The sequence below is a fragment of the Eptatretus burgeri genome, chromosome 13, assembly GCF_056783735.1.
Source record: "Eptatretus burgeri isolate ZD-2024b chromosome 13, Ebu_testis_v1, whole genome shotgun sequence".
NCBI classification, from domain to species: Eukaryota; Metazoa; Chordata; class Myxini; order Myxiniformes; family Myxinidae; genus Eptatretus; species Eptatretus burgeri.
In genome coordinates this window covers 71,032,190-71,049,185 of record NC_140973.1, presented here as the reverse complement: position 1 = coordinate 71,049,185, position 16,996 = coordinate 71,032,190, and the positions used below count along the sequence as shown (strand labels likewise).

The window sequence follows — 16,996 nt, the reverse complement described above, 5'->3', positions numbered from 1 at the left end:
ACCACACACCACCTTCAATTATTTATTTACCGAAAACGATTCCACGATCCACACACCACCTCCAATTATTTATTTATTACCGAAAACAATTCCACGATCCACACACCACCTTCAATTATTTATTTACCGAAAACAATCCAACGATCCACACACCACCTCCAATTATTTCTTTATTTACCGTAAACGATTCAACGACCCACACACCACCTTCAATTATTTATTTATCGAAAACGATTCCACGATCCACACACCACCTTCAATTATTTATTTACCGAAAACAATCCAACGATCCACACACCACCTCCAATTATTTCTTTATTTACCGTAAACGATTCAACGACCCACAATCCACCTCCAATTATTTATTATTTAAAGTGGGAGTGGCGTAGTAAAGTGGGCGTGGCTTATGAAAAATATTGTGTGGCTCAGGAGGTGTGGTCAAACAAGAGCATTGAGAGAAGTTTATCGGGTTTTCCGTGTGTGTGTGTGTGTGTGTGTGTGTGTGTGTGTGTGTGTGTGTGTGTGTGTGTGTGTGTGTGTGTGTGTGTGTGTGTGTGTGTGTGTGTGTGTGTGTGTGTGTGTGTGTGTGTCTGCAACGCGAGGCTCCACAGCACAAATCAGCACACCGATTATTTTTCAAATGGTAGTCCTTCAAAAATAGGGTGTCTATTTACCGTCATTTTTTATGAGGAGTGCCAGTTGGCGAAATACGCAATAGGAAAAATCTTGCCAGGCAGAGGAACAATTGCATGTGAACCAATACGTCTTGGCAATGAATCTTCATCGGTGGATCGGTCAGAATGAAAAGCATCGTATGCAGCGCTTCGATCCTAGCGAATCCCTCGTCGCCTACCGGCTTGTGTTGCTCTCTCTCTCTCTCTCTGACACTAACAAACAACCATAGGTGGGCATCCATGGGGAGGAGGAAGTTTCTCCTGAGTTGCCATGAATAGTGCAGTGAGAGCAACATCACAAATAACATGTTGATGACACCCAGAATGCCCTGGGAAGTTATGACACTTCCCACAGAGAGTCAAGCTCAGCATTTAAAAAGGAAAGAGCATGGACAAACTACCATAGGTTGGTAGTAATAGTGTAGGCTTTGATGCGCCAAAATGGCCTCCTCCTGCATCGAAGTTGGTTAGGAGGGAACATATTATTATTAGCCCCCGTTGGACTTAATCCGAAACGGGAGCTTATGGATTTGGTCTCGCTTTTCATGTGCATGCGTGTGTGTGCGTATGCAATCATATCTCTGACATGTATGGACCGATTTTATTTCTACTTGGCACAAAGACAACACATGACGGTATACATAAGCACATCATTTTGTTTCGCGATGTGATCAAAGATGCCCGAGTGGCGGCCATTTTAGTTGTTAAAAAAACAAACAAACCCGGCGCCGAACACGTCCTAAACCATTTCTTGGACAAACATTTACCGACGTTGTTCAAACTTGACGTAGATAACGAATGATAGCTTGCATAAGCACATCATTGTTTTTTTTTTTTTCAAATCAGATCCAAGATGGCCGACCGGCGGCTATTGTAGTTGTAAAAAAAAACAACCCGGTGTTGAACACGTCCTCAACCATTTCTCAGACATGCATTTACCGATCTTGTTCAAACTTGGCGCACAGATAACAAATGATGGCTCACATCAGCACGTCATTTTTGATCGAGATCAGATCAAAGATGGCCGACTGGAAGACTGGCAGCCATTTTAGTTGCACATAAGTATGGGCAAGCCCTTAAACTCTGTATAGCAGAATTACTAAAACAATGGCAGTGATGACATTTTGTCCTTTTTTTTAAAACTTATAATTATTTTTGTTGAAGTTGAACAAAAAAATAATAATTTTTTTCACTCAAAACAATCGTTAATTTTTGCACAAAAGTAAAAGAGGAGGTAAAATTTAATTCATGCACAAAAGCTAAAGTCATTTTTCCCTAAAATGATGCGACAAACTGCACTGGTTTTGCATTTCACAAAAATAAAATGCACACGTGATGCAACGGAAGTTCAGAATCTTATTTCAATCGCAGTCAAACACTCTAATTGGCAAACCCTAATTATCTCAAACCTTCAGTGAATTGAAATTGAAGCACAATAGCATCGTGGAAGGGGTTAATCAAAAAAGCATGTGCCACCAGCAGATGTTGCCCTTTAATATGCGGAACAAGTGGCAATCAACGTAATGCGTTTGGCTGAGGTGTTTCCCTCGCATCTGTTCATCGGTCTGCCGTAATCGCACCTCTCAGATCCGATTCGTTAATTTGGTCGGGATGTTCGACGGGTCCAAAGCAAGCTCACCTGTTCGCATGCTCATTGCAGCATTCTTGGGTGGAGAGGTTCTGGATGAAGCATCACTGGTGAATGACAAGCACAGAGCATGTCAAATGAACCCCCAAAAATGTGAAGCTGTGGTTGGAACCTTCCGAGTTGCAGTTTAAATTCTAATCAGGCATCCTTCATTGGAAGAACAGATATTCAGCACACGCTGGAGCCTTCCGTAGTGAAAGAAGCTAAGTTCAAAGTCCAAACCTGGATCATGTTTATTATACATTTTGAAGCTGGAATGCGTTTTAACTTTTGCAGGGTTTTCACGTGACATGTAGTTTGGGACCATTTCGTCCAATTAAAGAATTTCATGAAATAACGTTTTCATCGTTTGCAAATTTATACACAGGCGATGAGCTTTATTTGATTTATCGTTTCACACCAAACCAAATACCACTGGCGTTGTCATTCCCCATTGGAGGATGAAATGAAAGTCCCTATAATGCAATCATGTGTTGTGTCTTGGAGGCAAAGGAGTGAAGTTTCACAAAAATAAGGAAATTCACAACGCGCAAGAGGGTTTGTGCAAGATGTCATGTCCGACCAATTAAGTTATGCTTCTGATGGGAATATTTTTACTGTCAAAGTTTATAAACCTGTACCATAGGAAAACTTCAGGGCAGTAAGACTAATTTGAGGTTATCGCACTCACTGTTCACATTCATCGGTGATATCAAAAGGACCAGGTAAGCCAGGATTCTGTTATCTTTCTCTGATATACTTTGAACATTTGGTCGTAAGATTTAGTTATAACAACGAAGGGAAAGCCAAACTTTTATTGTGCAACTCAACATCATCATGTACCATGCTCTATTCAGAGCATTGGCGCTGCTGAAGCACTTACTCGGCTACAATCCTGGTCGGGTCACCACTCCAGCTCAGGAGGTCAGGACAGGAATTTGGAATTTGTTTGTACAGGGTGCCGGCAATAGCTAGTCTCCTCTTCGCAAAGGACACCGTGGGATATTTAACGTCCACCAACTAATGCTGGCAGATGGGATGCCTAGCTTAACTCCATTCAAAGGACGGCACACATACTAAAGAATCGCCCTGCTTGTGAAACGCCGGGATGACATTTTATAGCTGGGTCAAGATTCGAACCGAGGTTAGACAGCATCGAGGAGAGTGTATGTACCTCTTGGCCATCCTGCCAGCCCCCAACTCAACAAGGAATGTTCAAAAAAAAATCAATTTGACACCGTTTCAATTTTAGTTTGAACAAAAACCAATCAATCAAACTCAGAAAATTTCCCAAGACAAGATTAGAATTATACAGTTATACAGCAGCGGCGAAGCCAAAAGCCTGCTTAGTTAATTTGCAGAAACATGAGCAGCAGGTTTGGAGAGGGTTGGTAAAAACAGAATTATAAACTTAAAGCTTTTGATCGAGTACAGCTTAAGCAACTGTATGAGGAATACAACACATGACAAGACCAGACAACAATGTTGTGATGAGCAAGATTCGCTCATGCAAGGCTGTCGGGATTACATGGACAGGAAGAAAGAAAACAACAAGTGCAGGGGCTGAATATTTTGGGTTGAGGACGAGGCTCCATCTTGGATTCAGCTCACCCTAAATAACCCGATGCCAAAAAGAAATAGCCTGAAACTAAAAAGTTAAATCTAGGTCACCATGGGCTCAGGAGGCAACCATGCTTCCACCCTCTATCAGAAGGTGGTAATTTATGAGATTACTTTTTGTGTAATGATAACATCATGAGAAAGTTTTCTCAGTTTTCTCTCTGTCTCTCTGTCTCCAATTGCCTCTTAATTTTTCATCGAGGCTCAAAAAACCTCTATCGCACCAACAACCTCTTTTTGTGTTGAATCATGGTGTATCCACTGTAATTCGTGACGGACAGATTATTTGTTCGTTTTCAAAAACTAAAAACACGCTCCCCAACTATCCTTCTTGAAATGGTTTCTTCACGATATCGATTCCGAATCAATACTTTTTGTGCGATTGATTTTCCCTTCTTTGTAAAGCGTACAATTCATGTTGTCTTTCAAACCCTCTTGGCATTTGTGCATAATGGGACTATTATAACACAAACTAGAACGGTACTTGGTAGATACCTCCACCAGGCTGAGCAGTTGACGTTTTGTTTCCCACTGATAGGCCGGATCGACATCTGAACTTCCAAAATCTAATCAGCTTGTTCTTATCACCTCCCCAACTCATCCACCAAGTTTCAGCTGAATACGTCCACAACTTTTTGAGATATCCTGTTCACAGACAGACAGACAGACAGAGACATACATACATACATACATAGACAGGGGTGAAAACAAAACCTCAGCCCACCTATGGTGGTGGAGGTAATAATCACTCAACCAGACCGACACACTCAAGCAACGATCTTCACTATTTTTGAGAAGGGGGCCACTTTTGCAGATAAGACAGTGCGAGAGCCACCACACCGCCAGCAGGACTCCAAAATGGCTGCTATTAGGCCCCACCTCCACATACTTTTTATTTTCGTTGTGGTTACTGGACTGCAACCATAATTGTTTGCATACTGCCATCTACTGATCTGTAGTTACGTAACTTTTACGCTTCGCACTGGAACACACATTTGAACCCATCGAGTCAATTTGATAACATTTATGGCAGATTATGACGGGGTTTTTTTTTTTTTCTCCACATTCTGCCTGTCGTCCTTCCGAGGTCGGCAAATTGAGTGCCAGCATGCTGGTATACTGTGTCGGAGTGGCGACCCATCCAGGATTGTGTCCAATAGCCAAGGAGACTGCTTAGGCAGGACCAACGCTCTGTACAGAGTATGGTCCTAATGGATGGATTGTCTCTGTTCCCTCATTGCCTGCCTCTCGCAGGCCATGCAATGAAGAACAGGACAGTCAAGCATCACTCGCAACATAATAAGTTCCGCATCAACTCCTCAAAACAATATGATGGAACATCTTCCTCTAAAATCAAATGAGAATGCGAAGTTCACCTGGTTCTGCCGTAGCATGGACACTTGCTTCTGCAGCGAGATGTTCTCCTCTTCCAGTTCAGAAACGTCCAGTGCCAGACGCGTTTCTCTCGCCTTCCACTCCTTGAGCTCGTCTCGCAGTTGGGATCGCTGCAGCTCCATCTCCTCGAGTCTCTGCCAGACACGGTGCAACCTTTCACTTCCAATGGTTACACTCACTACCATTGTCGAGTCAATTGAGAACCTGCCTGGTGTGACATCGCAGGAGATTCTACAAAAAATACACAACAAAATTTACACACAGGAGGCCCATCATGCCTAACCAGACACCATTTAATTAACTCATCAACTTGCTTGTCTCATTTGCAATACCCACACTGCCCACAACCTAAATATATAAGAGACAGCCAACCTTACATCCTCATCAGAAGGATGGTGTGCTGGCACTGCGTGAGGAAAGCAGTTTATTATTAAGTTGAACTGTGTCGTGGATCGAACCGAGGTAAGCTCATTGGTAAACAAGCCACCAACTGGGCTGTCCTGCTGACTTGAATGATCAAACAAAAGGAAATTCCAGATATTCTATAAACCTGAGTTTGCCAATGTCTATTCTCAGTTTGGGAACAATTCCTGACAATTAGGGGTTGTATTCAAAAATGTTCCGTCAGTGATGATATGCTCAACGCTGACAAATCGAGATAAATATTCACAAAGTTATCAAATCTTGTGCACTGAGCAACCTTTACTACTCACTACTACTACTACTACTACTACTACTACTACTACAACTACTACTCCTCAATCAAAAGACCAAACCTCTCATCCTCAAATCAGTTTAAACTGACTCAACAAAGTAATGGGAACATTCACCAGGGGTTTTTAACAACATTAAATCAACAGTACATGGGAAGTTCAAATGGGACTCAGATGGTTGTATTTAACCCTTTGAACCCTGAGCTCCTTGGACTTTCGGCTCCCCCCCCCCCCCGCGCTCCCTGGAGAAAAATCCAGTCGCTCGAGTATATGGAGGTTTGAAGAGTGGCCGGTGAAATGGCCACCACGGTTCCAAGTGTTCAGATCATGAAACGTCACTTTCATAATAATGATGATAAACTTGATCAAATAATGCGATGGTGATATTGATGATGGCGATGGTAGAGATGAGTTGATGGAGATGATGATGTTGGAGGGTTTGAGTAGGTTATTGTACCGGCCCATGTTAATGAGCCAACCCGCGATTATTTGAGCACATTGACCACAATCCGCAAGCATTGCTTCAAACTCATCGTGACAGAATGAATCCACGAAGGGGAAATCCACAAACGACAAGGCCTTCCTTTTCTTCGGTTTTAATAAAACTAGTACGTGCCCGTATGTACGTGCACCCCCCCCCCGAAAAAAACTTTCAAACCGCACGCCAGAAACAACAACACAGGCCGTTCCTTCACTCTCACGTGCCCGTACGTGCGTGGCCGTACATGCAAAAAAAACCAACAAAAAAAACTTTCAAACAACCACACAGGCCATTCCTTCGGTCTCGCGTGCTCATACGTGCGTGGCCGTACATGCAAAAAAAAAAAAAAAAAAACTTTCAAACAACCACACAGGCCGTTCCTTCGCTCTCGCGTGCCCATACATGCAAAAAAAAACAAAAAAACTTTCAAACAACCACACAGGCCATTCCTTCGATCTCGCGTGCTCGTACGTGCGAGGCCGTACATGCAAAAAAAAAAAATAAAAAAAAAAAAATAACTTTCAAACAACCACACAGGCCGTTCCTTCGCTCTCGCGTGCCCATACATGCAAAAAAAACCAAAAAAACTTTCAAACAACCACACAGGCCATTCCTTCGGTCTCGCGTGCTCGTACGTGCGTGGCCGTACATGCAAAAAAAAATTTTTTCAAACAAACACACAGGCCGTTCCTTCGCTCTCGTAAACGACAACTGGATTGGGGCATTGTGTTTATCTATAAATGCGGATAAGAAATCGAGAAATTATTAGAATACAGTAGGTCATCACTATCCGGAAGTCCGTACGTTGTAACCCGTAATGGGGAACGCGGCTGAGGTTCTCTTCCCCATCGACCACGCCTACGCAGCAAAGTGTCCTGTGATTGGTAACTAAATGGCGCATCGACCACGCCTACGCAGCAACGTGTCCTGTGATTGGTAACTAAATGGCGCATCGACCACGCCTACACAGCAACGTGTCCTGTGATTGGTAACTAAATGGCGCAACGGCCACGCCTACGCAGCAATGTATTCTGTCATTGGTTTGGTAAATAAATGGCCATAACTTGAGAAGCACTTGTCCGATTAATAACAAACCTTGAAAAGCAACATACTCAGGTCCCCAGCAATATAGCTGGCAAGTTTCAATTAGACCGGACCAGTGGTTGTCGAGAAACAGCGGTCGCAGACACACACACACACACACACACACACACACACACACACACACACACACACACACACACACACACACACACACACACACACACACACACACACAGCTGGAATTATAGATAGATGATGATTTTAATGACTATTTGAAAAATCCGGAAGTTTAGCGCAACTGAAGCAGTCTTAGACGCATCTCTGTGCATGTGCAGTGAGACAAATTCTGAGCCAAAGTACTGTAAAACGACAGATGTGTCTTCCTCTTCATGTTCCAATTCGTGTTCAAATTAAAACGTTCATTTTAAATAAGTTCTTCCTCGATCGTAAACTGGCTATCATAAGCTGATAAGACGGACGGATGGACGGACGTGAACCAATTGCTTAACCACACTTTTTGCTTCGAATGCGCGGGGTAATCACCACCACTGACATTTATGACAACCCAACCCAAGTTGTTTCCACCTTGTTGTCGGGTCTGTCGGGAAATATTGTCCCAAGTCTTTCCTGAACCGGCCGGCCACGTCTGACGTTCGACTGAAGGTGACACAAATTTGTGGTGATGACTTACATACTCTTCCTCAGCAAACGTTATGGGATCTTTAAAGTCCACCAACCAATGCTAGCAGACAAAAGGAATGCCCAGTTTAAGGTTCCTTCAAGGGACGGTACACAGATTGATGAATCAACCCTGCCTGCAGTGATGACAGTCCATCGCTGGGTCAGAATTAAAACCCAGATTAGACACCTCATGAGGTCAGTGTGCATACCTCTAGAGTCTAGGATATCCTGCCAGCCCAAGGCAATGATAGTATTAATAACTCAAGAAAATAAACTATATTTTATGTTGTTAATACAGGAAAATAAGCCTCGTGTTGGCTTAACGGTTAATGTGGCTGGCTTAAGATCTTTGGGTCTTGAGTTTGAGCCCCCGACGTGCCATTGAAATAACACCAGGTGGGTTTGACTCAGCCTGTCATCCTTCCGAGGTCGGCAAAATCAGTGGCACAGCTGCGCTCCCAGCAATGACGCAACCAGCAGCCACAAGCTGCATACAAAATAATAACACAGGAAAATAATTACAGTACTTTATCTTATGTTGTTAATAATCATTTTATTCATGAAAATAAACAGCACAAAAACAATGCATAAAGCATGTTAATTAAGGGTACAGTTTGGACAAATTTTTCAAAGTTAAAGTCCCAAACCATATTTTCCCCCATTACTCCCGAAGTGTGCACATCATGGATTTGCAGTTAAAGGGGATTTTGAAGAATGTAACCTTTGCGAATTGCAAAGCCCTCCTGTATAGACTTAACACTGTGCGGGGTATCATGTTCTATGAACCCTTGAGTTACTTCGCATGTGTGTGTGTGTATATGTATATATTTGAGATATGTATGTATAAATATTTATCTTTCATGACTAATTTCATGTCTATATTACCATCTGTGGATGAATAATAATGTTCTGTTAATTTCAGAATCACTCAATGGACTTTTTCAAACTTTGAGCAAGCGCAGTCATCACCTTTTTGTACCAAGAACGACGTGCACCGAAAATCAAATCCATGAACATACGGTTGCCACGTTGGGGGACAATGTCCTCATTATACCACAATGACGCAATAGATGAAGGAGTTTAAACGTGGTGGAGAACCGATCAAAGATCACCGCAGGTCTTGGACGACCCTGGGATAAGACCAGTACACAAACAATCCCTGTTGAGAGAAGCATGATCATGGCTGATTGTCGAATCAAGTATTCATAACTTTCAAAACTGTTTGGCATTTGTGTTGGAAGCATCAAAACCATTATCCATGAACGTATTGGAATGTGAAAGTTTCTGCCAAGCTTGGAACCTCAAAAACCTCAGCGTGCATGATCACCACCAAAGCGAAGTCCAGTAAAGAGTTACTGGAGCTCTTAAACACTGATCCGGCAGAAGTTTTGGTACGTCTCGTAACTGGTGATGAGACATGGCTTTACCGTTTGGAACCTGACACCAAAACTGAATCAATGCAGTGGAAGTACTGAACATCTCGACCCCCGAAAATGTTTTACACCAGTCCTCAGCCTGCAAGATTATGGCCAGCATCTTCTGGGGATTCTCATGCATTACATGCCGCACAAAGCTACGATCACCGGTCAATATTATGCTGACTTGCTGGACCGGATGAATGAAGCTGGTTTCCTGCTGCTGTATGACAATGCGCCATTTCAAAGGGCAGAGTTGCACAGAACATCATTTGACATTGTGGGGTTGTACAGTCGAAGCATTCACACCAAACAAAGACAAACAAACAAACAAAGGGACAGACAAACAGACAGAGAGGGATGAAAATATAACCTCTGTCCACCTTCGGTGGCAGAGGTAACAATTGGCATGACCTTACAATATTCACGATAATCTCATCTAAATGGCTTATGAAAACAATATTTCTGTGGCAACATGCTTTCCTAATGCATATTCTTTTCATTTATTCACCACCAAACACCACATATTGTTGTGGAGCCGGGCATCGGTTGCGAGCCCGACCACTAGGTGGAGCAGTAGGGTCGTCTCTACCGAACACCCGGAATCTAGATCGTACCTTTTGGAAAACTCCGAAAGGTACGGGTCCCTTCCAGGACCGTGAATCGTCAATAAATCAACTGCATGGGACAGGGTTATCTGCCAAACTTCAAAATACCTCGAGGCCCACGTGGCGAGCTACCGAGGATTCACACCCGCGATGGCACTCGTACGAGACGAGCCGCATGCGTGCTCGAACCGTGCGTAACCCGAGCGGATGGTTACCGAGGTCCCGTCGGTCCAAATGTACAATTTGCCGCTTCCCAAATTTCCCAACACGCACCGCGTTAAACCAATGAAGAAAACACAGAAACGAGCTGATACATTTAACAGGGGATTTATTTACAATAGGGAAAGGGGAGACAGAGAAGAATTAACACCAAATATAGTCATGTAATGTACAAAGAGCAAGCACTTAACAATTTCTACTTACAGACGAGCCCACAAATACACACATACAGACACACACACACACACACACACACACACACACACACACACACACACACACACACACACACACACACACACACATACACACACACACAAAGGTGGCCACGGCCTTTATTGAGGCCTCCAGCTCAGAGGGAAAGGCGAGCTGAAGACCAGAGCCAGCACTCGGACCTGTCCGCCTCGAGCGGGTACGCTGAGCTGGCGGGACTCAGACCTGTAGCAGCTCAGGCGTCCACATGACCAGGCTCCCGGCGAACGGCGGCCAGCAGGGCGAAGGCTGGTAAGACGAAGACTGGCTTTCCAAAAAAAGAACCACCCTTCCAAAGAGAAAACCACCACCCTGGAAAACGGAGCCTGACCTTTTATCCTCCCCCCTCCGTCAGCCGAACCTCGGTGTCGTGGTGTATGTCTTTCCTCATTGGCAGGTTTTGGCGTGTTGAATCGCTCTTCACCTTCCCCAATGGCCAAAACGAGCGGCAAGTCCATCGATTGGCCCGGGGGCGTGGTGACGTCACGCAGACTGCCTTTCTCACCGTGGTGGGGTCTGATTGGCTGAGCGGCGGCCACCTCATTTGCAGCACGCTGATTGGTCGAGGGCCGCCGCGAGGCTCCTCCTTGAACTCCGCCCACCACGGCTGCCATGGCGTCGGCCAGAGCGAGGTGAAGGTGAGGGTGATGCTGGTGCTGTTGTAGTTGTAGTTCATCTGGGCCAGAGCGAGGTGAAGGTGAGGGTGATGCTATTGTTGTCGAAGAAGATTTATGGATGTAATTCAAATCCGAACTATCAAAATAACTTCGCAGTGCATGTATGTAATTCCCATTCGACACAGGTAGAGGGCCCTAACGAGAAACACACACTTATCGAAATAACTAAGCTTAGGGACTGCTGTCTGTGTGCACAAGGTTTCCAAATCCGCAACAATATTACCAATCAAAGAATGCACGTGACAGAATGATTGTGCATTATTCTGGTAGACATCATTATTGCAAGATAAGAGTGCGGACTATCGGTGCTTGCGCGCAATCTGATCTACTTCGAGCCCATTGATGCTGTGTACACCCTAGCCTCACTTTTGAGGGCCTTAGAAACATTGCTTACGAATTCACATGCACCACAAAAATCACAACATTTACACGCCTTAAACGTCTCTCGTCTCATTTTAGTAGGCAAACGTTTGTTGCTTTACCACACACTCTTTAAAAGCAACCACCAGTTAAAAGCAACTTTATAATGGCAGCCAAAGTGCTCTCATCAAGTAGTATCGACTGACTAATTAGTGCTAAGATCAATTATTACCTCCACCACCAAAGGTGGACGGACATGCTGGTTTCTCCCCTGTCTGTCTGTCTGTCTGTCTGTCTGTGAGCAGGATATCTCAAAAAAAGTTACGGACAGATTCGGATGAAACTTTGCGGACAGGTTGGGTGTGTGAGAAGGACAAATTGATTAGAATTAGTGAAGATCCGGATCTGGATGTGGATATGAGAATTTTTAAATATTTAAAAGTGATTCTTCACCATTGAAAGATATGTCTAAAGACGATATAAGAAGCATGATATTTCAAAAACGTTAAGATGGATTATGACAAAACGAGGTGGATGAGTTGGATAGTTGACAAGAACAAGCTGATTAGATTTTGGTTAAAGTCCGGATGCAGATCCGGCCTATCAGTGGGTGACAAAACGTAAACTGTTCAGCCTGGTGGAAGTTTGCACTCTACCGAGTGCCGTTCCAGTTATTATTATTATTATTATTATTATTTTCATCAGAGTCATTCATCATATTTTCAAGCAATATTTGTAACGGCCTCACAGGTTCTAAAAATCCAGCTATTAGGGTTAGCAACGTTATTACCGATAAAAAACTGTGAGCAACTGTCTACGGCATATTTTACACTCGTACATAAAAATCCATGGATCATGAACTTACGTCCAATCAGTCATCACATTACAATACCTAGTACCTACCCCCAAATTAAATGGAATATTTGTCTGTCCGTTACAAAAAAAAAAACCCAACAATGCTATGCACCACAAACGCACCATGGTCGCATTTAATCACCATTATTGCTCCGGCGCTCCCAGCTGCTCTCGAGCCATGGGTTTTGAGATCAACAGATGTTTCCACAAATTGTTACAAAGCAATTGAGGTGTTGAGCTGTGGATCACCACCAACCCTCCCAAAGAAACTTTGTTGTGCTTAACGATAAATGCAACAGATTGCTCACCGGTGCCACGTGGGGTTTTCAATTCGATGGGGTTTCAATGTGTATTCCCAAGATCGCACAAGCCGTGCTCCAGTGTGCACAGCAGTCGTTTACGCAATGAAAATGGCATCTGCGCTATTAAATGTCACTGATCGGGAATCAGCAGTAACTACTTCAGCGTAGTCACAATGGTCCCTCCTCTGGGTATTTAACCTCAACGTCTTCAAAATGGTTAATGGCGTTTCATAAAACAGAGCTCTGCAGAATTCCTCGATCTTGGAAATGCGCTGAGAAACTTGATCTCATTGCCGATGCCTTGGGTGACAATTGTAAAATAATAAATATCCTCATCACAGAAGCTTCATTCTCAAACTTCAATCATAATATAGTTTGACTGAAGATGAACCAGGAAAAGATTTGTCTCTCGATATCAGTCACACTTTTTCCCCAAGAACAATCAAGGCAATTCAATAAAACTTTGTCTTCATGTCACGAATCATTGGCCATCGATGAAAATCGATCTAAAGATATACAAGAGCTGTAATGATGATATAATTAGGGTACCGAAGGAACCCTATTGCTTTTGTTCTGTTTATTAAATTGTTTTCCACCGCATTTTGCAGGTTTATTCGCCTTTAAGTTTGTTTTCTCCGCAACCGCTTAAGCGATCGACGCAAAACTTTCAATGTAGGAGCGCCTCCCCGTGGAGAATTTTCAATGATAACTATGACATAATAGGTCATGTGGTACGGCAGCCATGCTGGAAAAAAGGAAAAACTTTGGACATCTCTGGAACCGTGCAACAACAACCAAAAAAATGAAACTTAGCACAGGTCAGAAACGCACGATGGGGAATAACATTTGATCGCAATGATGTCATCAGTGCGTTCACATATGACATCATAATTGGATGCATTGAATGCTTGAAGCAATACAAAAACTTTCTGAGGGTGATCGACAAGGAAACGTGACTTGGGGACATGGCATGGCAGCCATATTTTTTTTGAAAACCTTTAAAAAATCTTCTCCAAAATTCCTGAACAGATTTATGCGAAACTTTACAGGTTATGATCCACTACCCATGTGGAACAAAGCTGGATAACTGTCATCATTTACATGGTTTGGCAGCCATATTTGATTTTATCAAAAACATAATAAAAAAAAACTACTCTCAAACTGCTGAACCGAATGATACTAAACTTTAACTTTATCATCAACTACGTCCTTGGGAACATACAAGTGATCACAAAAATGTCATCGGTCACGTGGTCTAGCAGCCATATTGGATTGAAGGAACATCTTATTTAAAAATAATTTCTCTGAAACGGCTTAACCGAGTGATGCAAATCTTTACAAATATCATTAAATATCATTGCTGCACAAAGTGTGAAAATAATGATATCATTGGTCATGTGGTGTGGCTGACATATTAGACTAAATTAGAGAGAAAAACTAACCTGCTCCAATCAATACAAAACTATATATATATACACATGTGATTGACTACCCAGTGCAAGTCCGTTTTTAAATTTATGACGTCATAGGTCATGTGATCGGGAGGCCATATTATATTGACGAAACAAATCCTTTAAAATTCCTCCCAGAAATCGCTTAACAGATCAATGCGAATGTTAATCCATATGATCGACGAACCATGATAAATTAAGTTTGATCACTAAAATGTCCTCGGTTGCGTGGTCAGCGGCAATATTGGATTGAAACTATAACATTTTGAAAAAAAAACACTTCTGTCAAACCACAAAATCAAGAATCACTGCTCAACTTCACTCTTTCATTCCTCTTTTTTTTCCCACCTCTGGAACAAATCTCACACACTCTTCAATCCCACTCCTCCCTTCAGGTCTTCAAAACAGCAGTTCACCAACATCTCATATCTTCCTCCATCCAAAATCTTGATCTTTATTACCCCCGTTAATCCACCCCAAACCCACCACCTTCAAATTCCCTGCTTCCCTTCCTGAAAGTCCCTGTAGTACAATCTCGTATACCCGGTGTTCCCCATTCCATCCTTCTCCCTTCCACAGATCTCCTCATGTCTCTGTTCCCCGCTGTTTTGTGCTTCCCTCTCCTGCCCCTCTTGGCTTCTGCCTTGTTATATGTTCTGTGTGTTAGCTCTTACACAAGCCTCGACTTGGTATACAAAAAAAAAGAAAAATTCATCAGTTGAAGTGGTTTCAGAGAAAATGATTTTTAACGGTTTTCCTTCAATCCAACATGGCTGCTAAACCATGTGACTTGTGATGTCATTGTGATCACACCTTATTCCACGTGGGTAGTGGATGATATATTTCAAGTTTCACATCAATCAGTGAAGTGGTTCCAGAGAAAAACATGTTCAAATGTTTTCCTTTGATCCAATATGGCTGTCAACCTGTGTGAACTATGACGTCGCACTGATCAAACTTCATTTCTCAAGGCTCACCGTTTTGTAAGCACCCAGGTAGAAATCACTGCTTTCAATTACAAGTGGCAGTTCTTGGGACAGACGAGCCATGAGAAATATAATTAGAGAAAAATGACAAAATAGGACATAATCATCATTGCAATGGACGGCATCGTCATTGGAACAGGCAGCGTAGGATGGCACAGTCATTGGAACAGGCAGCGTGAGATGGCACCGTCATTGGAACAGACAGCGTGTGATGGCACAGTCATTGGAACAGGCAGCGTAGGATGGCACCGTTATTGGAACAGGCAGCATGTGATGGCACAGTCATTGGAACAGGCAGCGTGTGATGGCACTGTCATTGGAACAGGCAGCGTGTGATGGCACCGTCATTGGAACAGGCAGCGTGGGATGGCATCGTCATTGGCATAGGCAGTGTCTGGTACCCGGCATAACTGCTCACAGTTACAAGTGGCATGTCTAGTTTGCATTTAGTTTGCTGAATTCAGGCCTGTTATTGCCATTTTCAATTGGACGCAAGTTTTGGTGTGCAGAGTGGAGCGTTCTGCAAGTTGTGCATCACTTTCACTCTGTAGTCGTGTCAAAGGTAGCTTTTTACCTCTGCCACCAAAGGTGGATGGAGATCTTGTTTTCACCACTGCCTGCCTGCCTGTCCCTGTCTCTCTGTCTGTGAGCAAAACATCTAAAAAAAGTTGTGGATGGATTCAGACAAAACTTGGTGGACAGCTTTGGTGCATTGCAAGGACAAATTGATTCAATTTTCGTGAAGATCTGGATGCAGATCCAGGATACAAAACCCACAGTTCAGCCTGGCAGAGGTATGTGCTCTACCGAGTGCAGTTCCAGTTTAACAGTTGTGTCGGTTACTGCACATGTTCGGAGGAAAAAGCACTGTATGGCGAAGACCTATAACAAACTGTCAGTCTTAGATGGGAGCAGCCTATGTGATGAAAAATAGGTGTTTAATTGGTGGAAGACATGACAGTTGAGAGGTAGCACATTCACTTTCAAGCCATATAGTCTGGGCGATTCCCGACAAGTCTACAAGTCGCCGCAATGGTGCTTTGTAAGCAGGGCGAGGCATCAAGGTGTTCTCCGTCAGTTGGATGGATGTTACGCCGGGTGTCCCATCTGCTTTCATTCGCCGGTGGACGTTCAAGGACACCACAAAGCATTTCGCTAAGAACAGGACATTGTATACAAATCTCCGCCCGGACATGCCAGGGCCTCACATCATCTGCACAGTCGCTCCTCGATAACGATGTAACCAGTGGGTAAGATTTCGATTTGAATCTCGCTCTGATATGCATTTTCTGGAGGACGAAGAACGGCGAGTTATCTCCACTCGACGCCTCTACGGAGCGAAAACAACGCATTGTTATCTGTATGCAAAGGGTAATGAAGAGTTAAGGGCTCGCTCTTCAGCTGTGGGTGCAGAGGAGCTGGCTTACCATTTGCTCGTGCTTCTGACAGTTATCTTTGCACCTCGGCTGACTTTCTCGAGTTGCTTTCGAGCAAAGGGATCAGGAGATGAGCAAAAGTTGAAGCTTGGTGATAACATCTCACCAAATGAACCCTGTTCATCCTGTGCCCCCTCCCCAAATTGTGTTGTTTCTTTCCGTCTGATTTTCATCCACATTGCTTGCCGATTACCATCATA

General features: G+C 43.4%; 1 protein-coding gene across 2 annotated transcripts in view; it reads right to left on the bottom strand.

The window, feature by feature from the left end:
* The window catches only part of LOC147014742 (protein bicaudal D homolog 2-like), a 178,649-nt gene that overhangs the window by 37,850 nt on the left and 123,803 nt on the right, over positions 1-16,996 (bottom strand). For both annotated transcript variants that reach the window (XM_085852932.1, XM_085852933.1), the window contains exon 3: positions 5,298-5,450. In XM_085852932.1, the coding sequence (XP_085709058.1) occupies positions 5,298-5,450 (153 nt within the window). The remainder of the gene's footprint in view (positions 1-5,297; positions 5,451-16,996) is intronic.